General features: G+C 41.2%; 1 protein-coding gene across 8 annotated transcripts in view; it reads left to right on the forward strand.

Moving 5' to 3' along the window:
• Nucleotides 1-25,158, forward strand: part of FRMPD4 (FERM and PDZ domain containing 4) — a 797,725-nt gene that overhangs the window by 279,588 nt on the left and 492,979 nt on the right. Inside the window, exon 1 of one of the 8 annotated variants that reach the window (XM_070604455.1) lies at nt 11,627-12,314. The exons of 4 other annotated variants lie outside the window; for them this stretch is intronic. In XM_070604455.1, the coding sequence (XP_070460556.1) occupies nt 12,283-12,314 (32 nt within the window). In that variant the 5' untranslated portion in view covers nt 11,627-12,282. Of the gene's footprint in view, nt 1-11,626; nt 12,315-12,571; nt 13,541-25,158 lie in introns of those variants that run through there. 3 more of the 8 variants (XM_070604448.1, XM_070604454.1, XM_070604447.1) reach the window with 3 other exon arrangements.

The raw sequence follows: 25,158 nt of genomic DNA on the forward strand, positions 1-25,158 counted from the left end.
AAAAGACTCAAAATGGCCCCAGTTACATGACCTTACAGCTCTATCACCCACCGTTGACTGACTGCATTTTCTGTGACTCTGAGTTCAAATTCTCAAGTAAAAGGATTTAGCTAATCTTTGGTTTGACAGTCGTGGTTGACCTCAGGTCAAGTGGTCATTCTTGGTCCACAGCACTGTGTCTGAGATTGGGGCCACATATTATAAAAATAAACATTTGATCCTGTCCTTTCAAGGGGGCTTTGAGTGGAGTCACACATGGGTCCCAAAGCTTCCACTATAAAAAGTTCAGTGTGGTATATGTATTTGAGATTTATCACTGAGTAATATAAGAGAAGAATAATTTATTTAACACCCTAGGGCTGTTTATTTGCCTTCTTTCAACTTTAGTAGCTAGTTCAATATGATATACAAGAAGAATTGTCAATTTAATCTTAAAATTAACATGCTACTGATAACTAATGTCATCAATATGAAATGAGGAAAAATTATGAATTAATTCTTATAATCAGATATGCCATATGTTACATGGTTAAAAATCAACCTTATTAGAGGCTGGGTGCAATTTGGGCCTGCAAATTTAAAGGAGCATATGGAAGAATTGAAGGGGGTCTATGGAGAGCTAAGGAAATGATAAAAGGGAAAGAAAATAAAATGTGAGTTTCAAATTAAAGAAGATGATAGGCTTATTTAGCCTGGAGAACACTAAGTAATGATGTGAGAATTTCCCCAAACATATGAAAGTGAAACAGGGATATATTGAGCGCATCTCTATTGCCTTGATGTAATATGCAACAGAATGTAGATTTTAATGACAGCATAAACTCAACCTTTCAGACTGCAATGCTAAGTGTGGAGAAATTCATGGACTCTTCCTTATATATAAAATGTATAAGTGTATCTGCAGGAGCAGAATGTAGTATCATAGTCACAGGAGTATAAATTAGAGGACTTCGTTGAGATTGCCTCAAGCTCTATGAGACTGGGTAGAAATGAAAGCCACTCTTCCCAGCTGTGACAACCAAAAAAGTTTCCAGACGTTGCCAGATGTCTTCTGAGGGGCACAATTGCCCACAGTTCAGAACCACTGGAGGCAAGTAGTGGCCCAGAGGATAGTTACTATCTCCTAAATTGGTTGGGTTAAAGCACTCATCTAATGGGCTGCTGTGCTTGTGCTTCTTGGGGTCAGTAGTGGAGTCTGTTCTTGGTTTGTACCTTTCTTCATTCTCTACTCCCCAACCCTGGCCACCCACCCTGGGAATCTCAGGAGTGGATATGTCGATGGTGTTCTTCAAACAAATTCCTATGACTTCCATCACTCTTTAGAGGCCAGTATCACTCCAGTGGCCTGTGGGTCCTCTACCTCCTCTCTGACCTTACCAACTACCACTCTCCTCCATCTCATTTGTAGTCCAATCCTTTGTACAGCCCATGATCCTTCTCACCTTTGGGACTTTGCACATGCTGATCTCTCTTTCTGGAATGTTCTTCCTGACTTCATTCCTCTTTAATTTTCACTTATCCTTCAATGCTCAGAGCTTATCACTTTAGGAAAACTTGTCCTAACACCCTCCTCCTCCCAAGACAAGGTTAGATCCCGAGTTCAATCCTAGTAGAACATCTTATACATTCCACCCTAGCTCTTATCATAATTGAAAATGTATACACTATTGGATAATTCAGTAATTATGTTCTCTCCCACATTAGAAGGTAAATTCCACAACAGGAGGGCCCATTGGGGTTGCTGAATCTCTTACATGTCAGACCAAATACCAAGGGCTTTCAAGATTTTCAAGGTAGGTTTCATAATTTGAACCTGAGGGGGAAAAAAGGATATTGGCCTCCAATGTATGAAAATAATCTGCAAAATTAAAAATAATACATGAATAATTAAATGTCTACAAAAATTAATGATATGATATAGCAACCAGTTGGCTGAAACCTAATTCTTATACAGTATATGCAAACAGAATTTAAATCACAAGAACAAACTGAATTTTTTATTCTGAACAAAATTCAAAATTATAGAGCAAGCCCTGATGACCTAGTGGTTAAAATTTGGGGAGCTCCGCTTCGGCAGCCGGGGTTTAGTTCCCAGGCACAGAACAGCACCACTAGTCTGTCAGTGGCCATGCTGTGGCCGTGGCTCATATAGAGGAACTTGCAGCTATACACAGCTGTGTACTGGGAGTTTTGGGGGCATAAAAAGGGAGGAAGATTGGCAACAGATGTTAGCAAAGGGCGAATCTTCCCAAAATAAAAGAAGTTCAAAATTATAAATATTTTGAAATTTTTTTGAAAAATTGTATAGCAACGTCTATTTAATGTGTGACAAGTGTGCATTGTAACATGCTTGATATAATGTGGGGTGGTGGTGGAGCTCCAATGTGGAACGCCCCCTGGAGTGTAATAGTACTAGAAGCTGCATCTGTTGGGCTCACAGTTGTAGCCACAACACCTTGTACAATGCCTTCCATGTAGTAAATGCTCAATAAATATTTCTTGAATGAAAGAATGAGTGAATCAATGAATCAATGAATGTTCTCTACTGCCAAGTCCCACTGCTCAGTTTCTGCTTTGCAAAGTATGTTTTCCAGCCTGCAAATCAGCTGGGAATCTTTTCACTCTCATTCCCCTTGAGACATAGTGACCTGCAGGGGCAGCCCTGCAACCTGGCTGGGTTCTTAAATCATTGTGCAAATAATGTGTTGGTGATCCTGAGAGCATACTTGGGGCCCCAGAGGCTTTATAAAAGCTATGTCAGCTCTTCCAATAAGTCCATATTGAGGGTCCAAAGCTCTCCTCCACTGTGTCAATACCTTCTGATATGGCCATAGCTTATATTTGTAACCAGTGTAGGTCGTGTTAGTTTTCTGGAAGATTCTCCTGGAGCCTGGTCATCTTGAGATATCAGTCATCTAGAGTTAGAAGGATATCCCTTAGATCTTACAACACTAGAAGGAAGGCTCTCCAGGGATGTTACCAGAAAGAAAGTAATCTTATTATTGGCTCATCTCAAATATACAGGAAGCCCAGAGGATGGTGCCCAACATTATTTTTCTCATTGAGAAATCTTTCCATCTTGACAGTCAGCTTCTGATGAGCAACTGGGAGGTTTTTAAAATTTTTTCTTCTTAATTTTAGTTCTCTATTAATTAATTTTCTCTTAATTCTCTTAATTTTTCTACCCCCGGTCCTTTCTGGAGCCTTCCTGGCAAGCACATTGGGCTGAGGTGGGTGGAGGCTGTCTTTCCCAGCTCTGTTCTGTAAGGGATCCCATGCATCCCTCCAGACAGGCGGAAGTCCTCTATAGGAATAGAGTCATTCATGTCTTTCAACCTCTTCAGAGTGGAACGATCACAAGACTAACTTTCCACTTGCGGACACTGATATCCCCTCATAACAAGAATTCACATGTTATTAAGCTTAAGCAAACAAACACAAAACGCCTCCAGGGTGAAGTGAGCAAGGATTGAATAGGGTGGGGGCAGAGAAAACTGCCTTGTCATGCTGAACAGCTCTGAGGAATCCAGCTTAATGGCCCTTCTCCATTCCCCATGCTTCTGTCCCCTCAGCTCCCCGCTCTTACCTAGTGTTTTACTTTGGCCCACTCAGCAGGATCCTGTCAGCTGACCCCTCCCCCGAGTCCAAGGGCGTTCCCAAGACCAAGGATGCATGGGAGAATTTACGTCTTTCCATATACCAATCCCCTAACAATTGTGATGACATTTTGCTAGGTTACTTCTGGGTGATGGCAGACAGGGCCTCAGTAATAATACCTTGGGAGTGTAACATGTCTGTAATTAGACTGTCCTGTAATTAGGGAGCTGACAACTTAGCCACAGCTTGTCACTAGCCAGTGACACAGCAGGACATAGGAAGAACCATAGAGAAGGACATCTGTCTGCCAATTGATGGCGAGGATCCTGAGGAAAGCCAGAATGAATAACATCATAATAATAATAACAAAAAGCCATAGAGAAGAGAAGATCACATTTCTTGATCAGAGACAAAGCTAGTGCCTCAGGAAGAAAGGGTTCATGGATCTCCCTCCATCCTGCTGCTTGGAAGGCTAATGTGTAAGAGGTAGGTTTTAGCATCTCACACAGCCAGGCCCACAGCTAAAGATGGATCTGAAATTTTGGGGGTGACTACAGGAAGGGTTATTGGTCCCACGTCACATGCAAACTGGACCAGTCGCTCAAAAACAAGCCCTCTGAGTGGTTCTCAGAGGAAAGTTTTATTTGATTAAATTAAAAGTTTCTTCCTAGGGTGATAAGGAGCAAGTGGACTATCATGTCTGTTATTGAAAGAGATCTGGTTAGTTTCTGTCTAGTCAGGGGCTAAGATGCCAGAGTGCTGTGTTAGAAAGACAGCGTAAAAGGGAATCCAGGTCTGAGAGGTTTAAAATGAGCCTGAAATATTAAAATATGTCTTCGATAGATATGAGCCTTTATGGTTTTCTTTTTATACAATATTGTTACAGGGCATATCACAGTAAGAATTCATATTCTGAAAATTATACACCAGCAGAATCTTTTAAATGACCTCCTCCCCCTTTTCCTTCCCTTCCTCATCAGACAAAGGGAGATTCAGTGGGAAAGCAGTAATTATAATCCTTCCTACACTGACAGACTTGTGGTATATGCCTGAGCAAAATGGGTGAGAGAGGGTTGGGATAAAGATATAAGGGAAATTAAATGACTGAATATGGCCTAGTGGAAGGTACACACAGCAAATGTGGTTCTTAACCTTGAACTGAAGTTCAGCTTATAAGAGGATGAGCTAATAAATTTCTATTTTATAGTTATATGATTGACTGGTAAAAGTCTCTGATCTTGAATTTGTTCCTATAGAACCTAGCCTTCTTTTTTTAAAATGTTTTTAAAATTTTTATTTTTTTAAATGAGATATAATTGATATATAACATTGCATTAGTTTTAGGTGTACAAATAATGATTTGATATATGTATATATTGTGAAATGATTACTATAATAAGCCTAGTTAACGTGCATCACCACACATAGTTACAAATTTTGTGTGTGTGTGACGAGGACTTTTAAGATCTACTCTCTTAGCAACTTTCAAATACGCAATACAGTATTGTTACCTCTTGTCACTGTGTTGTACTTTACGTCCCCAGGACTTATTTATCTTATAACTGGCAGTTTGTACCTTTTGACCACCTTCATCTATTTCACCCACCCCCTAACCCCCCCTTTGGCAACCACCAGTCTGTTCTTTGTATCTGAGTTTGTTTTATATATGTTTTTAGATATCATACAGTTGTCTTTCTCTGTTTAACTTATTTTACTTAACATAATACCCTCAAGGTCCATGCATGTCACAAATGGCAGGGTTTCTTTCTTTTTTATGACTGAATAATATTCCATTGGATATATATACACCATATCTTCTTTATCCATTCATCTGTCGGTGAACATTTAGGTTGTTTCCATGCCTCAACTATTGTAAATAATGCTGCAATGAATATGGGGGTACAGATATCTTTTCTTGATTACAGAATTACCAAAGTAGATGGGATCTCAAAATATCATACATCTCTTGGCCTTTAGGAAGATTCACTTGTGTATCTGCGTTGCATGGGGGCGAAGGGAATGGGAACATACAAACTTAGAGGTGGGGAAGCCAAAAACTAAGAAAGCTAAGGAATGCCTCAAGGATCATTTCTATTTACAGATTTTGGAATGGAACCGAGAGATCTTAGTGACTTGTCTGTTGCTCTTTCTGATGCCCCATATGGCATCTTTAATTTTTGAGTCTCCTTTAAAATAATCAAATATGGGAGAAAAAAATTGAATTATATTGATAGAACTTGAGAGATTTTTCCCCCCCAATCTTTATTTAAAATTCCCCTTGTCTGGACCAGCCCGGTAGTGTAGTGGTTAAGTTCGTGCACTCAGCTTCGGTGGCCCAGGGTTCGCAGGTTTGGATCCCAGGCTCAGACCTACACACCATTCATCAAGCCATGTTGTGGTGGTGTCCCACATGCAGAATAGAGAAGATTGGCACAGATGTTAGCTCAGGGCCACTCTTCCTCAAGCAAAAAGAGGGAGATTGGCACAGATGTTCACTCAGGGCCAATCTTCCTCACCAAAGAAAAAAAAGTTCCCCTTCTGATGCTAGACTTATCCCCAGGAACCAATGCTTCTCATAATATAATAATCCTCACATTTTGTAGTAATTATTATTATCATTTAGCTTTTCCTATCTCACCTTTGTCATCACCAAAATGCGATAATAACTTTATTGTCTAACTTTCAGGGCTATTTCAATGACTAGTGGAACAAAAGCATTTAGAAAAATGAAAATTTACAAATGTCCAGCATGATTCACCTGCTTATTTAATACTAATAAAAATAATAATCTTTAAAATCAGCTTGTCTTGCCTTCTAACCTCTAGTCCCACCCCCTATTCCTGTAGAATACTAAGACATACATGCAAGGTAAAGAGTAAAAAATGAAAGGAAAGAAGGAAGGTAGGAAGAAAGGAAGGGAGGGAGGGAGGGAGGGAGGGAGGAAGGAAGGAAGGGAATAAAAATAAATAATCGTTCCTTTATTACTCTTATTAGTTTTTTACCTCATTTCTCAAGAATCCCATTGTCCTTAGATGCCTAGTCCATTCATTCATTTATTCATTCAACAATATTTATTGATCCCCTTCCTCCTTTATGGAGCTTACATTCTAGTAGGAGAAATAGGAAATTGAAAATGATTTAAAATTATCCTATGGTATGAAGTGCTATGGGGAAAAATAAAACAACGAAAGAGGAGTAGGGAATGCTAGAGGGTGGGGTATTCCTGTTTGAAATGGAGTATTATAAAAGAAAGGCCTCTCTGATACCTGGGAGAAGAACCTTCCTGGCAGAGAAAAGTGCAAAGGCCCCACAGCCAATTAGTGGAGTAACCAAATGGTCTGTATGAGCAGGGGAGAGAGGGGCAGGAGATGAAGTCAGGAAGGAGCAAGGAACCTTGTGAGTGAGAGGGGAAACTGCTGGAGGCTGCAAGCAAAGACATGGCATGATCTGCCTGCTGTGTTAAAAGGAGCCTGCTAGTTATTGAGTGTAGGGGCAATGGGAGAGACAGGAGACCAGTTAGTTAACCATTGCAGTTATCCAGGAGAGAGATGGTGGCTTGAACATAGGTGGTCGTGGTGGCATTAGTGAGCTGTGTAAATAGTGTGGATCTATTTTGAAGGCAGAACTGACAGTTTTGATGACTGGCTTGAGGTGAGGTTTAAGAGAAAAAAAAGTCAAAAGTGATACCTAGGTTTTGGTGCTAAGTAACTAGAAGGATGGAACTGACATTAATTCAGATGGAAACGGCTGTAGGGAGGAGTCTTCTCTATGGGAATTAGTTTTAGGATATGTTAGGTTCAAGGTACCTATTAGACATCAGATAGAGATGTTAAGCAGGTGGTCTGGAGTTGAGGAATCCAGTCCAGATATAAATGTGGGAGTTGTCAGCATACGGATAGGGTTAAACATAAAACTCAATGAGGTCACCTAGGATGTAAGCATAGGCACTCCAAGAGAAGAAGGTATAGGACTGAATCCTGGGACATTTTAGTGTTTAGCATTTGGCAAGATGAGGCAGTGACAGAAGAATAACAAAGAAGATATAGAGAAGCAGCAAGGAAGGAAGAAAACCAGGGGAGAGTGATGTCCCCAAAGCCAAGTGAAGAAAATGTTTCAAGGAGGAGGGAATCGTCAGCTGAGTCAAGTACGATAAAGACTGAGTCGTTGGCCACTGGATTTAGCTACGCAGAGTCCCTGGTTACATTGACAAGAATAGTTTCAATGGAGTAGTGATTGTAAGTATGGTGAGAAACCGTGGATGGAGTGGATTCAAGACACAGTGAGAAATAGCAAATAGAGACCACTTTTTGGAGAAGTTTTGCTATAAAGACAAACAGAAGAATGGGACTTAGCTGAAGGGAGATGGGGGTAGGGGTTAAGAGATTTTTTTTAAAGGTGGGATAAAGAGCAGCATGTTTGAATGCACATAGGAATGATTCAGTAGTTCAGGAAAAAACACTGATGTAGGAGAAAGAGACCGTAAGTGCTCCAGTGAGCGTCTAGAGCATGCAAGAGAGGTGAGGATCACACATCAGCAGGTGGGCCTCCAGAGCATGAGAGTTCATTGAGAGGAACAGAATGCATGAGCGCAGAGGCAGGGAAAACCCTTCTGGTTTTTATATGTTCAATACCTGATGAAGGGAATCAGGGCATTTTTTTAAATAACATGAATTAGTGAGTCGTCCTTGACTCCTCTCTTTCCTTACCTCCCACATCCGATCCATCAACAGATCCTGTTCAAAATGTATCCAGGGCGTGGCTACTTTTCACCACATCCTTGTCATGTTCCTTTCTGAGCCACTGCTGTCTCCTCCTGGATTATTGCAACAGACTCCTGAATTGTCTCCCTGCCCCCATGCTCACTTCCCTCAAGAACAGTCATTCAAAATATAAATCCAATTTTGCCACATGCATGCTAAAAACCTTCCTATGGATTCCCATCCCACGATAAAAAGCAGGTGGCTTACCGTGGCCTACTGTGCCCCGCTAGATCGTGCCCCTGCCTACCCCTGTAAATTCTCCCACTCCCACTCCATTTAACACAATACCCCTCACACAGTGGCCGCCTTCTGATTCTTCAAACATACAATAGCTGTTCCTGACTCAAGGACTGCATTCTTATTTGTCCTTGCTGGTCCTTCTGTGTGGAATGCTCTTCCACGTGAATGTTGAGTGGCAGCCTCCATTTAAATGTCATCTCCTTAGAAAGGTCTCCCTTGACCACTGGTTCCTACATAGACACCTAGTCACTCCCTTTCAATCAGAGTGATCTTGATTCTCTGCACATGACCAACTGCTATTTTTCTTATGTTATTTTCTTATTTTGTTGTTTATCATCTATCTTCCTTATTAAAATGTAAAGTCTATGACAGCAGAAACTTGTCTTGTTGCCTGATGTATTCCCCAGTGCCTAGAACAGTGCCTGGTTCATAGGAGACATTTCTTAAATATTTGTTGAAGTAATGGGTACCTTACTTTTATTTACTCACTTCTGTTTTCAAGACCGTGACCAGATGGTCAAGATGCTACAGTCCAACTGAGAAATGCATGGAGCTCTCTCTACTATAATTTGTAGCAAAAGAACCCTCAGCTGCCATTCTGTATGAAACATCTGGCCCAACAGCAGATCCCTGACACCAGCTTGAGATAAGGCCTTAACAGTGATGGGGAAATGCCTCCCTCTTTCCCCTGAGAAGCCCCCAGAGCATAGAAGATACTACTGCTCAGGGCTTTGGTGACTGACCAGGCAACGATGAGATTGATTTTTAGGCAAAACACTCATCTCTGATCAATCAAAGCAAATGTTTTCACCTTCAAAGTAGTGATCATGGAAGCTGAAACTTTTCCTAAGAGTACTGCCCAAAGCTCAAGAGTGGAAATCCTTTTGGAGTTAATATCCATGTGCCTCAATCCGCGTGTACACCGCTCTGAATTGGTGTCCAACTTCAAGGGCTCGTTCTAGGTAAGGGAGGGATGTATTATCATTTCCATTTTACAGGTGGGGAAAGTGAGTCTCAGAGAAGTTAAATGACTTGCTCTGGATCTTATTTTTTTGAGTCTCTTATTCATGAATACATTCAATAGTGTTTGCAAGTGTGTTTGATTTTCAGAAATGACTAAACGTCACTTGGATCCAAGTAAAGCAAATGAAATATATTCTTAAGGCTGGGTAATACAGTTTCCAATGAGGAAATCTCTACAAGATCTAGAAGGGGCCTTAGAGATTAGCCAGGTTGAAGATAAAACTTCAGAAAATCACATATGTACTCAAATGCCACTCATTGGTTTTTGCTTGTTTTAGGCAGATCTATTTCATGCTAGACAAACCGATCCCAACCTCTGCCGCACACACCTGGCACAGAGAGGGAACAGAGTGAGAGACCAGCTACTCAAATCTTTGCCTCTGCCAAGAGGGCTTAAAAGGCTAAACTGGCTGTGTTAGCATGTTTCAAGGGAGCAGATTCTTCCATTTTTGCCTTAATGAAAAACAAAGGAGGAGGGGGAGAATCTCTTGGCTTTAGAAAAAGACATCAACATTAGAGAACATACTGGATAATCAATATATCAGAGGAGTATAAAGACCTGGAGAAGTGAGTTGTTTCCCTTGGTGTCTGGTAGGCTGTGGAGTGTGGGCATCTGCACCATTCATAACTGGAGTGCACAGATTGGCACAGATTGAAGCCCAACAGCAAGCTGTTCCAGGTAGACCAGGTGTCTTGAAGGGAGACTGTCTCTCTACAAGTAAACATAGTGCCTATTTCCTGTCACTTTCACTGTTGAGTAACTAGCTATTTGCTATCTGGAATAATTCTTTATTAATAGGGTTATCTTTTTAAGGGCATCCTGACTATTCTGTTCTCCGAAGCAAGCACTTTTTCAAAACACATTCTCCAAAGGCATTGCTTTATTTCCCTTTCCCAATCAAGAGCTGCTCTTGCGCTGCCAGATGTTGACTCAGAGATGAGGGAAAGTGTTGGTGGCCACTCTCTTCGGGAAAGGTAGAAAGGGCGAAGGGGGAAATAACTGGAGAATATGAGAGGGCCTTCATTGCCATCATTAGCAATCCAAAGGAGGATGAAGGATGCTGGGGATGGAGGAGTGGTGGGGAGGTAGAAACACATCAGCAATGAGGTCAGAGAGCAGTACCCACTGGGGATGCTTGGCCAGTGTTGGTTTGGCTGTGAATCTAATGAGCATAAAATTTATTCATTCAACAAATATTTATTAAGGTCCTCCTACATCCAGGGAACTGTTCTAGGCATTTGGGACCCATCAGTGAAAAACACCCGAAAAACAAACAATAAAGATCCCTGCCCTTGTGGAGCTTTTATTCTAGCAGGAGAATCAGATAAGAAACAACAAATAATAGACATAAAAATAAATTATGTAATGTACTAGTGGGTGATAAGCACTATGGAAACAAGGGAAAAAAAAAACAGTTCATGGGGCCTCGGAGTCCAGGGTGTGGGGGCCTTGCAATTTTAAATAGGCTTTTCAGAAGTAGCTTTTTGGAAGTGATATTTGTGCAAAGACTGGATGGGGTGAAGGAGCTGGCCATGCCAATATCCGAGGGAAGAGCATTCCAGGCTGAAGGAACAGCCATTGCAAAGAGCCCAAAGTGGGAGGATATCTTCAGAGTTTGAAGAAAAGCAAGGAGGCCAGTGTTGCTGGGGCCCCTTACGTGTAGGGGTGGTGGCCAGGGGAGAGGGAGAGGGAGGTGGAGAGTAAGAGATGAGGTCAGAGAGATCAAAGGCAAACATCTAGGGCTTTGTTGGTCATTGTAGGAGTACAACTTTAGCTTGAAGGCGAATGGAGAGCTTTTGCGCAGTTTGGGTCAGACAAGTAAACTTATCTGACCTACGTTTACAACACATCTCTTTGTCTAGTACGTTGAGAATACATTGTGGCATAAAAAAGAAAAGATTTCTCTTTTTAAAACATGTTGACTTACTTATATGACAGGGTTGCTATGAGACTCAGATGCAAATGTGCTTTAAAAATCATCCAGCACAGTGCAGACCCGGGCTCTAAGTATTTTACACAAACAATGGGAGGGAGGTTCAACAGCCAAGGTCCCTCTTGCCTTCTCTGATCCAGGAGTAGTAACCCTGTTCATGAAATTAAACTCGTCTGTCTGTAAGAAGCTCAAGGAAAATTGATTCTATTTATGTTTTAAATAATGTAATTTTGTGCCTGTTTCAAATCATTTACATTTTTCAGATTGCTACTGATTTTATGTTTAATTTTTGAAAGAAATGCCTTTAAAAAAAAGTGGAAGTACTAGGCTTGAATACTGAAGACTTTAAATACAGCAACAGACCAGGATAGGAGCAGAAGTCTGGGAACTTTAAACCTATTTCCTTTTCCCTAATCCCCTTGGAGAGCTGGAAGCGCGCTGGTCAGATCCTCCAACATTTCGGGGGTGGCATCTTTTCTTTGCGGTGGCCCTGCCTTCAGGTGAATGCTTCTGGGTGGGAGAACACACACTTTGTGCAGCCAGCTGACCTTCACAGAGTCTGGGGAGAAAATTTAAAGGATTTTGGAGAAGAGGCCTTGAGACTCCAAGAGAAAGAACAAGAAAAAGGGACCCGAAGAAGCCTGAGCCTCCGGGGAGATAGAATTGAGTTAATGAAGAGGGGTGATTATCCCAGATAATTATGTAAAAGAGAAGGCTAAGAGTTCTAAATGGCTGCAACTTGGAGTTTACTCTGCCTAAGGTGAGTGTTTATGTTTTCGTCGTTTTGTTTTTTGAGTAAGGTTTTTTGTTTTTCGTTTTTTGTTTCCTTCCCTTCTCGCTCTGCCTGCCAGACCCTCCTTTTCCTCCCTTCTCTTCCTTTAGATTCTGAACCTCATTCAAATTAGTCTCCGCGCCACTGGCTCCTGGACCCTCATCTCTATGCCCCTCTAGTAAGAAGCAGCTGTGTCCCCTCCCTCCCCCCCCAAGCCTCCTGTTCTTATTTTCTTATTTCTCTGAGGCTCCCCTGGTGCTGCTGTCCAAAGACACACCTTCCCAGCTAACCCGGCTGTCTAGTCTCTCTCCAGCGGTTCAGGGGAAGCAGAGGGAACCCTGCACTCTCCAAATCCAGCCAGCTGCATTGGGCATCTCCCTCCCCTTCCCCTTGACAAACGATCCAGCCTCGATCATCCTTGCTCCTTCCCGGTTGCTAGTTTTGTTTATGGAACAAACCAAGGCTTTGGGCAACCTGCGGTTGCACAGCTCTCCTTAGGTTTGCGGAGGGAGGGGGTAGTGTTCACGGTCCCCGTGTGCCCAATACTGTTAGATCAGATCTTTTAGATCTGGAGGAACAGGCAGCGGGTGACACGAGAGCCCCCCCACCCTCGCGGGTGGGGGTGGGGAGAGGAGAAAGGACTGGGCTTGGGGAAGGAGGCAGAGAGGCAGCTGCAGTGCCGGGAGGGGTGCGTGCGAGTGTGCCAGGCTCGCCCGCCGCCTCCCGGCTCAGTCTGCGCTCCTCGGCACACGGGGCAGCCGGGCCGGCTGGCCGGGGAGCAGGAGCAGAGCAGCGCCCCTCGCCCGGGCCTCACTGCCCAGGGCGCCCGGCATTCCCCCGGGCGGGTGCACGGGGCGGAGCGAACAACCGGGGCTTCGCTCCCCGCCCCCGCCCCTGCACCCTGCCCGGCCCCCTCTCCATTGAGTTTTCCCCACACCGGCGCCCATCAATGGTCCTGCTCGGGGATGCACACGCAGCTCACGGCCGGAGGGGGGTAGCAGTCACCGCCGCCAGGTGCGGGCTCTCCCGAGCCGCCGCCGCCACTCGCCGCCGCCGCCACTCAAGCCCTGGGGTGCGCTGAGGTCCTGGCCGGCCATGGGGCTGTCTAGGCTGCAGTTGCTGGCTTGAGAAGGGGCAACGGAGCCACCGCGCTCGGGGTCCCCAGCTGCCTGCATGGATGTCTTCAGCTTTGTGAAGATTGCAAAGCTCTCGAGGTAGGGGCTGCGCCGGTTCATTTGCACCCAGGGCCACCGCCGCGGGCAACTTGGTGCTTTATTTTTCGGGAGGCTGGGGGAGAAGTAAAAGCTAGAGAGAGCAGCGGGGCTTAAGATAGGACTGCAACGAGGCGGCCAGGGGCTGCTGCATTCAACTTATTTCTCACTGGCTGGTGGAGCTTCTGTATCCACGGGTGTAGACCACACACACACAGATACACACGCCCTCACGCACACGCCAATGTTCACGACAGTTTGTTTTCCCTTAGGAAAAGCCCCAGTGGTACTTGGGGTCACATGTATAATTCAGGACTAAGAGAAGATGGTTGTAATTGTTACTGCTAGGCAAAGGCAGAAGTGCTTAGAGCTTGGCTACCTGCTTTCCAAGTAGTAGTGAGCAAAAGTGTCGGTTCCCCGCTACCCCGCGTCCCCTTGCATTAGACCTCCACACCCTGGAAAACTTAGCTTGTAGGTTGACCCAGGTAACCGGTCAGGTGTTCCCAGCAGTGACCTAGATGCTGAAGTCATGGAGACAGAACAGAAAGACCTTTAGCCTTTCTTTGGGTAACTATGTAGTCCTAAGCCTTGAAAGATTTAGAAATTTGCTTCCAAGTGGCCATGTTGTTGAAGCAGAAGAAAAGTCACCAATTCAGGCAGCTTTCTGGAGCAGTGCTGATAGAGGAAGAACATTTCCACTTTTTGGCCACCTAGGTATTACCTGGACAGAGCATTCGTCCTATATCTTCTGCCCTGCTTCCCTTTCCATAGTCTTCATCGAACCCAGAAAGTAGGTCTGTGCTTCTTGCAGTGTGGCATTACTGGGAAGAGCCTGGTATAAGAAGTCTTAGGAAATCTTGCCCCATCTTCTCTGCCCAAATCTCTGGAAGGACTGGCCTTCTGCCCCAGGAGCTCTTTACAGCACTTACCACCAGGACCTTGGGAGGTAGACAGTAGGTGTTTCCCAGGACACAGTGTGGACTTGCTTTCCAGACTGAGAGAATAATTCTAGGTTTTCTTTCATTCCTTAGTGTCACAGTGGGGCATGATTGCATCAGGCAAGAATGAGCAGCCTCAGATAGCCCGAGTCAGGAATGTATATTGACTTTGTTTTGCTGAATTACATTTGAGACATTTCAGAAGCAGTCACTTTGGATGTGGCCATTCAGATGTGCCTCTTTGCAACATCCACAGGTCTTTATTTGTTCTTCTTGCCATCTCCACCTTCCCTCTCTACTTACGTGGGTCGGTCTTAATGTCACAAGCCAATTGCCCAGGGAAAGGGCTCCAGTGTAACTTAGTTGGGGTAGACATGAGGTATACAGTTGAGGGATAAATATGTCTGTCACGGAGAAGAGGCGTTACCTGGCACTTCAGAAGACATATGTCAAGCAGTGGATGATTATAGTGTGGCAACTTGTTTGGTTTCACGCCGATATCACAGAGGGCCATGGCTTCACACCTCTATTCTCTTGACTTCCTACATGCTTCTGCCTGTGGCTGGTTTATCAGCAGCTGTCAAATCGTGGCCCGTGGATGGGAAGTGACTGTGAGCAACAGTTTAGCGATTGCCTGATGCCATATGTGTGATGGACAGTGAGATGGCCAAAGGGAAAGAAGTTCAACCAGTAGTGTAGTTTAAAATAACCAAGATAGATTTCAGTGGCCTCGAATGCTAAACAATAAGATTAATGAAACATCTAGAGCCTAGATTTAGTTCTTAAACTTTGGAGCTTGGGAGAGGACAGTGCTGTGTGTCAGTGAAAAGATGTTTTATACTCGTTTTACTAAATTCTAGAGTGTCTTCATGATATTCACAAATCTGAGTTTTTGCAAAACCCAAGCCAGGCTGTGGGGGATTAGTATCTTATTTTAAAAAGAGGTTAAAATTTAGTAAATGAGTGTGAATTTCACTTTCTATCCTTAACGTGATCCAAATAGAGTGTTTATTCTAAAGAGAGAAGCTGCACATGTTCTGAGCTTATGTGCCGATTAAGAAAGCTTCCATCCATAGGCAATCTACTCGTTTCTCAGCGTGAGCTCGGTGATGGTCCCCAAGCTGAAATAGAAGTACCTGTAGAGGGTCATCAGCATGCAGAAACATGTGTTTGCAGCTGCTTGTTTCTGCCCTTGAAGGAATAAAGTCCTGTGTGTGTGTTTTAAACACTGTTACAGAAATCAAGTTCTTTTCTCAAAGGTGAAATATAAAAGTGCTTACACTGCAGGATTTTCCTGATTTCAGAGTGGATAATCTTCCTAAAGGATTTAGCTTTGATCAACGTGGTTTCTTGAGTGCTTAAAATTCTCTTGGTTTAGAGATGAACACACATAGTTACCCCCGGCCTTAGGCTTGTCTTTGGTTCCCAAGAACTTGAGTTTCTCAATGTTAATTCAGAAAGCATTTGCTGTAGAAAGCATACCTGATATTTTCTAAATGTCCTATCTGTGAGTAGAGAGAGTGGTAATTACAGAGAATTACAAGAGAATACTAATCCACACTGGACTTAATAAACAGCACATTTTGACTTTTCAGAGTACCTACATTTAACTACTTGTTGCCGGAATCCATGCCCTTTTAATCATGTGAAGAATAAGAATTCTGATTGCCCCTCAAGAACCCAGTGCTGTCTTATGCACATCACTGAAAAAAAAATACTGCCAAGCATTGGCATAGCTGGCAAGTTTTGACCCTTTACATCTTCTTTTTTGAATTGTGACCCTTGGTTGCGTCCATCATGGGTGGCACAATGTGTCATGTTTCTATCTGGAGATTTTTTTCTTGCTCTTCTAATTTTCTGGTTATTAAACTGCTTGATAGTTTACATGCAATTTTATTTCACTGTTTCCTTGGTAACAGTTATATATCACTTTCCATCCTTGTAGATGAGAGCATTACAGATGATTGCCTTATAAACCAGGAATAGTATAAAAATAGGCGTATATTTTTATTGTTACTGTTCTTTGTATCGACTGTTTCATTTGTAAAGCAGATGCACTCTTTGAAGTGTTTATAGAAAAATGCAGTTCAGTAGGAAAACATATGATTATGCCCCCTTCACCCGAGGGAAGTGATTTGAAACCCAAAACTCATAGGGGTGTTATTAAACTGAGCGATATGTTCATGGATTGAATAGACTGACTTCACTTCTATTCTTTAAGCAAAATAGCACACTTTGAGATAATGATTGGGTCCCAATTATTAATATGAAGAGTATTTCTCATACTGGGAGGTAAATTTGGGGGCTGCTTTATTTTACATTGTCTCATAGTTTCATGGGTTATTTTGTGGCACATAGCAGTGATTAATATTTGTAATAATAAAGTGCGCTAATTTTGTTACAAATGTCATGCATTTGAGGAAGAATCAAAAAATCTGTATTTGTAGTTTCTTCAGGTTTTTATGCAAAACCTATTTAGAGGTTACTAAACTTCTATTTTTTACCTTTACCTTGTTCGGAATTAAACATTTCCTGGGGAAAAAGGGAAGTTAAAGAAGCAATGCAAGAGGTCAGATTTTTCCCATCTCTTTGTTGACCTGAGTAATTGCATGAATGTTGCTGATAATAGTGAGCTGTGGAGGCCAGCAGTGAAAAACTCCCAAAGACTCTGGATTTGAATTTTATTAAAAATGCTACTTGCTCATCGTCTGAGTCCTTTCTGAGTTCTGCTGATTTTCGTGGCTGTCAGGAGGTGAAATGATGAACAGTTTCATAACAGAACTAGATTCCTGTTTTAGGAATATTTAACTCTAGTTTCCCAGGGGTTGCTAGTTTGCAGCTGTGAAAGTCTAGTCGATAGCGGTTCTGTAGGCAGATGTCTACTTCAGGCGAGGCACCGGTTCAGGCATCTCTTTCTCTCTCTCTCTCTTTGGGGCAAGTGAATTTCACCTTCTTGCTATCAGAATTTGATATAGATTGTCAGCTTCAGTGAAACTTACTTGTAATTTAAAAGCATGCCCTGGAAATTCTCACTTTCTGCTTATGGACCTGTTCATTCTCTCTGTCCATACACACACACACACTGTTCATTATTCATTTGGAGTTTGCCATGGAAGTTTAGTTGTGAGAGAATATACATTATTGGTGAACTAGAAATTTATCTTTAAGGAGTGGACTTAACGTCACTGATTTCATACTTGGCTCAATGAGAAAAATTGAGGGCATTTTTTGAGTTTGCTTTCCATCAAATGATCTTGAACTTTGAAACCTTTTTGTAGTAAGGAAAGAAAATTATGATTAGGGTAAACCAGGGATTGGTAAACTACGGCCTATGGGCCAAGTCTGGCTGGCTGACTGTTTTGGTATAGCCTATGAGCTAAGAAAGATTTTATTTTATTTTTTAACTTTTAAATGGTTCAAAAAAATCAAAAGAAGAATAATATGGAATTAAAATGTCAGTGTCCATAAATGAAGTTTTATTGGAACACAGCTATGCTCATGCATTTGAGTATTGTCTATGGCTGCATTTGCTCTACAACAGCACAGCTGAGGAGATGCTACAGAGACCTTAGAAGGCCTGCAAAGGCTGAAATATTAACTATCTGGCCCTTTACAGAAACAGTTTACTGACCCCTGGGTTAAACAATGCCTTTTCCTGTTTTCTCTTCTTTACTTTATCAGCACGTGTGCGCACAAGTATAACCAAATACACACTGTCAAAGATCAACAAAGCCAGACACTAGTTAAAGTGGTCATGACAGATTTTAATCAGTAATATACTACTGTAATAGGAAAAAGAGGCCAGTGTGAACTCAACACAACGTCCATTTATATGGAGGTGCCTGGGAATTTTAAAGGGAGAATGAGGGAATGGGAGTAGGGAGGCTTGGCTCAGTAGAGGCAGGGAAGTGAAAAATTACAAAAATGCGAGAAGGGGGTGTTGCTCCCTGTGACACCCATCTGGGTTTGCTAACTGGCGCTTATCCAAGTTAAGCTCCTCCTCTCCCACAGAGGCTGGGAGACAGGGGCCCTATCTTCAGGTGTTGGCTAGAAGGAACAGTAAATTCTTCTGGCAGCCTTGAATTTTCTCAGGCAGGCATGTTAGAGGGACTAGAGTCATCCTAGGGATGTGGCCTTGAGCTGTTAGGAGCTAAGTCAGTGTTTGTTCAGGTCTTTATAGGCCAAGGTTGAGGCCTAGTGGAGAAAGAGCTCAGAGGAGCCTGGCTAGAGTTTGGTTAAGGAGAGAAACTTTGTCAACACATGTCAGATTTAGCACATTAAGTACATGAATTCACCAGTGTGCATTCCCAATTAATGTAGACCTTATTTTTATTTAAACTTATGATCTCTTATCTATTTAACTGTTGGAACACTGACCATTAGGAGTGAATATAACTGCCTTCTTGCTATCTGTTGCACTGGGGATAATTTTTGCATGCTTATTCTCTGGTCACTAAGTTAGCCTGCTTTCTCTGGGCTGGAGAGTTACCTGTTAGAGTGATGCTTGCCTTCCACAGGCTCTTACGCTTCTAGTTTAACATGGATGGAAAGAGAATGAACAATAATACTTGTATAGTCTCAACCGACATGTGCCGAAGAACTGATAAACAAGTCCACAGGAGAATGCCTGGTATTTCCTTACAGTACACTTGAGCCATCTGGTCCTAATGGCTGATGACCTTCATTAATCTTTTTCCAAATGGAAAGAAAACTAGATAAGTGGATTTCATTTTAGGCAGAGGACTGTATTAATTTGGGGTTGAGTATAACCCAACTTTCTTATGATTTGATTGAGAGCATTGTAATGAAAACTTCTAAACTACCTGTAGTTCTTCTTAGCAAAAACATATCAAAAGTACGCTGCCTTGCTCCTGAGCAATTTGGATCATTATGTACTTACGCCGTGAAAATTATCTTGAAGAAATCTAAGCCTTAGTTTTAGATAACAAAGTTAACTTTCCGATTTTTTCCTGGCAAAAAGATGACAAGGATTTCCTGCCTGAACTGTTCTTTTAGAAATATATTTTCAAGTATGGTTTATAGCATTTGGCATACGATAAATACTCTATACAAAATAATTAGTAAAGTCATATACAACCCTTTCTAATACTTCCTTCAAATAAATTACCATAATTTGTTCAGCCAAACAGTTATCATGATCAGTACCTAAGTTACAAATAAATGTCCTGCCCTTGGACTAGGTCTCTGAGAATAAACTTTTATTTCTGTTTTGACATTTGAAGCATTTTTTTTCTGTGATTGATGGTTAAAAATTCATCAACTTGGACTTCTAAGAAATCTGTGTTTTACTGCTATAAGCTCAACAAGCAAAATTATGATTATGCTAAAATGGGTTTTTATAGATGTCAGTAAGTTTTTATTTTAGGAAGTCCTTTTTGAATGATAGGAAAACACTATCATTTTTATGAAAGAAATGTTTCTCAAGTTTGAAAAGGAAAAGCAATTTCCCTACAATTACAATTTACTATAGGGTTTTAATTTTTATTTTGGTTGTTTTTCATATGTTCCGTAAATTGTGGGAGATTTGCTTAATTGAAAATAAGAACATGATAATTATCTCACAAAGATGAGCTTTAAAGTAAACAATGAGCCAAAGTTCATAAAATTAATGTTAAAATTCGTTCAATGAATGTAGGAAGGAGCTTATTTATATATTTAATTGGAACGCTTATTGAACTGGTGGAAGACTGCTGTGGTGGAGAACATGAAGCCATCTGGCTGATTTGAGGCTGTTCAGCATTGGATCCTACGTCCAACCATGGTGACTTCACAGTGGCCTCTCCAACTGGGGTCCAGGGTTCTTGTCTCTTATGAAATTCACATTCCTGGTCACCAGTCTGGACCCTGGGGCAGGGGAAGTTAGCAATCCAGGTACACAGTGGGTGAAGTCTGGGATTAGTTTTGTCACATTGTGGCTCAGGGCAATGCCCCCCTCTCTGGCCTAGGGCACAGGTTAGCGCACTATAGCCACCTGATTTGTTTACTTTTATTTTTATTTACTTATAATAGCTGTCTACCAGTTTTATAAATAAAGTTTTATTGGAACACAGCCGTGCTCGTTTATTTATGTATTGTCTGTGGCTGCTTTTGGCAGAGTTGAATAGTTGTGACAGAGGCCACATGGCTTGCAAGGCCTAAAATGTTTACTCTCTGCCCTTGACAGGAGCATTTTACTGTTCTTCCTTGATCTCTCTGCCCAGTACTCAAATTCCCCTCTGGGGCTAGAGCTGCGCCCTGGGTGTCTGCCTGTTTTTCTGGGAGGGGGAAGGGTAGATGTGGTTGAGGGGCACTTGTACCCTACCAGGCCCCTCTGGGGCATTTACCTGTTAGGACTTACTATACCACTTGGAGGTTAATTTAGAAGCTTTCTAAAGTGAAAATCTGATCCTCTCTATCTTCTCTGTCTCCTTGCTCCTTAATGCCCATAGGGAAAAAATCCTCATTCTTTATCTCCACCCTTTTAGAGTTGGCCCCTGTTTCCTTTGGGTATCTTATTTGTGGACACTTGTTATTTCGCCGTCGCAGCCTTAACTTCCTATTCAACGCCCGAACACACACAAACACACACACACACACACCCCTACCTCTAACTATGTTGAACCTTTTACAAGTCCTAAATGGTGTCACACCTCTGAGCCTTTACATAGACTCTTCATTTCATCTGGAACAATCTTTATCTCGCCCCCTTTTCACCTAGAAAACTACTCTTTGTCTTTTATGTTTCAGTTTGTAATCTAAGATTGTTCTGTGCCGCCTTCTCCAACTCCCCTGTCCTGGGTGAAGTGGCTTGACCAGCATCTTTTGTTAGTTAAGATCATCTAACTGCTTTAGCAGATTAACCCCTCAATTTGTAGTGGCTTATTTCTTGCTCGCCTGGAGCCCCACACAGGTGTTCCTGAAGGAGTGAGGGAGCTCTGCTACACATGCTCAGTCAGAGAACTTGAAAGACAGAGGCTCTCTCTTTTTTGATATGAGATTCAAGGTTGCCCTGCCCTCTAAGGTTCAGCTGACAGATGAGGGGAGAGACATGGGGGAAGACTGGGTGGGAGGTTTTGGAGGGCCATGGCTGGAATTAAAGTACATCATTCTACCCACGCTCCATTAACCAGAACCATGGCCGTATATAACTGCGAGGGCAGCTGGGAAAGTTAGTCCAGCTGTGTGCCCTGTCTCTGCTGGGCATCTCGTGCTCTATCTTTATCATAGCATTTCTTCGTTATGTGGGAGATTGCACTTTTTTTGCCAATTTTTAAACCTTCCCTGAATCCAAGCCTTTACTATGTGACATTACAGTTCCTCTTGCTAGAGGTGGAGTGTCCTTCCCTGCCCCGTGGCTCTTGGGCTTGTGACATGCTTTGGCCAATAGAACACGGGCAGGAGTCAGTATCAGTTTTGATAGAAGGCCTTACAAGGCAGTGTGCATTTCTTTTGTGCTTCTAACATTGCTAATGGAGAACTGCCTGGGTTACCCTGTTGGTCCAGAAGCTAGATTCATGTGGCACAGCACCATCCTGCAAAGCTGTGAGCATGAAAACATGCTTATTGTTGGGTGACCCTGAGTTTTGGGGAAGTTTGTTATGCAGCATTATTGCAGCAATAGTTGACTGCTACGTATTGTGTTATAATCGAGTCCAGTTTGGGATTGTGTCTCATTTATGAGCTCTTTGAGGGCAAACCCCCTTTATGTGAAACCTCTTTGGTCCAAAGTAGATGTTAAGTATTTGGTGCATTAGGAATCAATCAGAGTGAAACCACACTGCATTCCGCATGAAGTCGTGTTAGCACAATGTGCCTGCTTCTGTACTTCATTCAGCAGATCGGAGTGCCCTGACTTTTAGGATGTGCTGCCAGTGCTCATGTATTGTGCCTGTTGGACACTCAGCAGTGAACTCCTGCTCATCCCTGGAGCTTGGGACCCAAGCCTGTATCTGGGCCCAGATCCTCTCACATTCGTTTTCTTTCCCTTCCTTCTAGTCCTGAAAATCCTAGTCTTCTCCAATTATACACATTATTTTTCTACTGCCAGGAGAGAATTGATGTTTGTAACATACTTAAAGATTCGATCATGAGAGTTTTGTGTAATTAAATGTGATATTAAAGACCCCATGATCAGGGTTTCTTTCCTACAGTATATTGGGAAAAGGAAATAAAGAAATAGGAAGTGAAATACTCACTATACTTAGTGAAAGGTATTGTCTTGCCAAAGTGCACATATTTAACCTAGAGCTAGTTTTTATATTGCTGTTTTGAAATATCATACCAAATGAGTAAATTTTAAGAAATGGGTCCATGAGAACTTTGCTTAAAAATTAATATGAAATGCAGTGCAGCTGTGGGGAAAAAAGAACAAGGAAATGCTCTATGCAGTGATCTAGAAAGATCTTTGGATATATTTATTGTTATGTGAAAATAGTAAGGTACAAAACTAAAAAGGACGGGGGATTGAATATATATATTTTTTGTGTTTGCATAAAATGATCCGAAGGATGCACAATAAACTAATAATAGTATTTAACTCTGTAAATCAGTCATACAAGAGATTATTTCTGAGAGGGCTGGATAGATAGGGGACATGGGTGGGTCCCCCACACTTTATATTTTTATTTTATTTTGATTTTTGAACCCTAGGAATATATTAACTTTTAAAAAGTAAATATGAATTTCAAAAAAGCGATAGGATACCCACATAAATCCAGAGGTCCAAATAATAATATCAACAAGTTTTTAACATGTTTTTTCTGATTGTAAAGGTAGATAAATTTATTGTAAAAAGTTTTGAAAATATAGAATATATAAAGGAAAATATGTAAATATTTGAAATTCCACCAGCCAGATATAATCACTATCAATTTTCTTTAACCTTTCCATCTATTTTACATAATTAATATATATACACAATTCTGTACTTAAATTTTTAAAAAATATTATGTGTCCATATCATTAAAAATTCTTCATATACCATAGTTTACTGAATGGCTTCCTATTTAATTAACATTTAGATCATTTCCAGTGTTTTGCTTTGGATAATAATGTGATGAATATCTTTGCAACGAAGCCTTTGGATTTCATGGGCATATCTTTTACGACATTAACAATAGCATACTGAGTATTTCAAAACTCATAAAAGTCAGAAGGTAGTTTGAGATGCCATTAAAATGATATTCAAATTTTATGCTAAAATTATGGGCATTCTAGTTTCTCAAAGGTATTGAAGTTGACAAGCAGCATTTGTCATGGAAGTTAACCTAATGACAAGACTTGAAGCAGTTGGTGATGGGAAAGTTTGAATAATGGTTGTTAGAGCATCAGCTGGATTTTTAGCAAGTCAAACTTTTGTTTTCTTGCGTTTTTAAAATGGAAAATTATGCAATATTCCCTCTAAGTTTAATTCTGTTTCTAAACTTCCATCGTTTTACCATAGAATAAGCAAATTCTAAGAAATGCATCTGTGGGAACTTAGATTAAAATAGCATGAAACACTATGCTGCTGTCGAACAGAAAGAACAAGGGAACATTCGGTGCAGTGATAAAGAGTGATCTTCAGGATATATTTATGAAGTGAACATAGTAAATTATACAACAGTAAGTATGCTTGTATTTACATTAAAAATGCTGAAAAGATACATAAGAAACTAAAAAAAGGTGTTATTAGAATGGGGAGAGGTAGGAGGAGAAGAAAGTTTACTTAGACAAAAGAGAGAAAATTGGGTAAATATGATCCCCCAAAATGTGATAAAATGTTGAAAAATAAGTCCTAGATGAAAATATAAATTGCTAACTTAGTTCTAACCTATAATTTCTTAGTTTTTGCTATTTAGAATGAATAAAACATAGAGTTAGTTTATTATGTTAAGGATATATATCAAAAAAGTGTAATAGAAATTTCAGATCTATAAAATTTTAATGGTAGTTTTTATTAGCAAATTAAGATAAAGCCGGAAGATCATATATTCTAAAAATGATCTCATTTTGTATAGAATTGAGTACTCTGAAGCAAAATTCCTTCAGTTTTGATATCTAGATCAGGCTTTCTCTGATATGAATATAAGCAGAAAAAATACTTTTCTTTTGTTGCTCACCCCCCAACAAGGAATGTGTATGTGTTTTAAACTTAAGTTTTATTAATTTTTGACAACAATCCTAAAGATCTTATCCTCTGATAATATTTCATTCACCAACAGGGACCATTTGGTGTTTTTTGGAGAACCAATTTCTGGGGATATACTGATGGATGTTTCCTTTCGGACTGTAATTTGATTTGCTGCCATTAGTTCATAATTTGGCTTTCTGGTTGGGATCATGTTGACAAGCTGAAGAATAGAGTGCTATTTAGCTAAGTTGATGAAACACACATAGGAGGCAGTAAAGTGCCTAATCCTTCTCTACTGGTTAATCCTTTAGTTTATCTCACTTTAATACTTATGTGGTTGTGTATAACTCCATAAGCTTTCGTTATCTAGAATATAGTGATGTGTTTAATCAAATAATCCAGCGATTGTAGGTATATGTGTTAACATTTGTAAAAGATCATCTGGATGCAAGAAGATACGTGCATAAAACTATACTGGACTTCATTCATAGTTTTAATGCTAACCTAGAAGTCATTTCAAATTTTTTCCTGTGTCCTAGGTGAGGGATCAGGGTTTGGTAAAAACCTGTGTT

Source organism: Equus przewalskii, chromosome X, assembly GCF_037783145.1.
Source record: "Equus przewalskii isolate Varuska chromosome X, EquPr2, whole genome shotgun sequence".
Taxonomy (NCBI): Eukaryota; Metazoa; Chordata; class Mammalia; order Perissodactyla; family Equidae; genus Equus; species Equus przewalskii.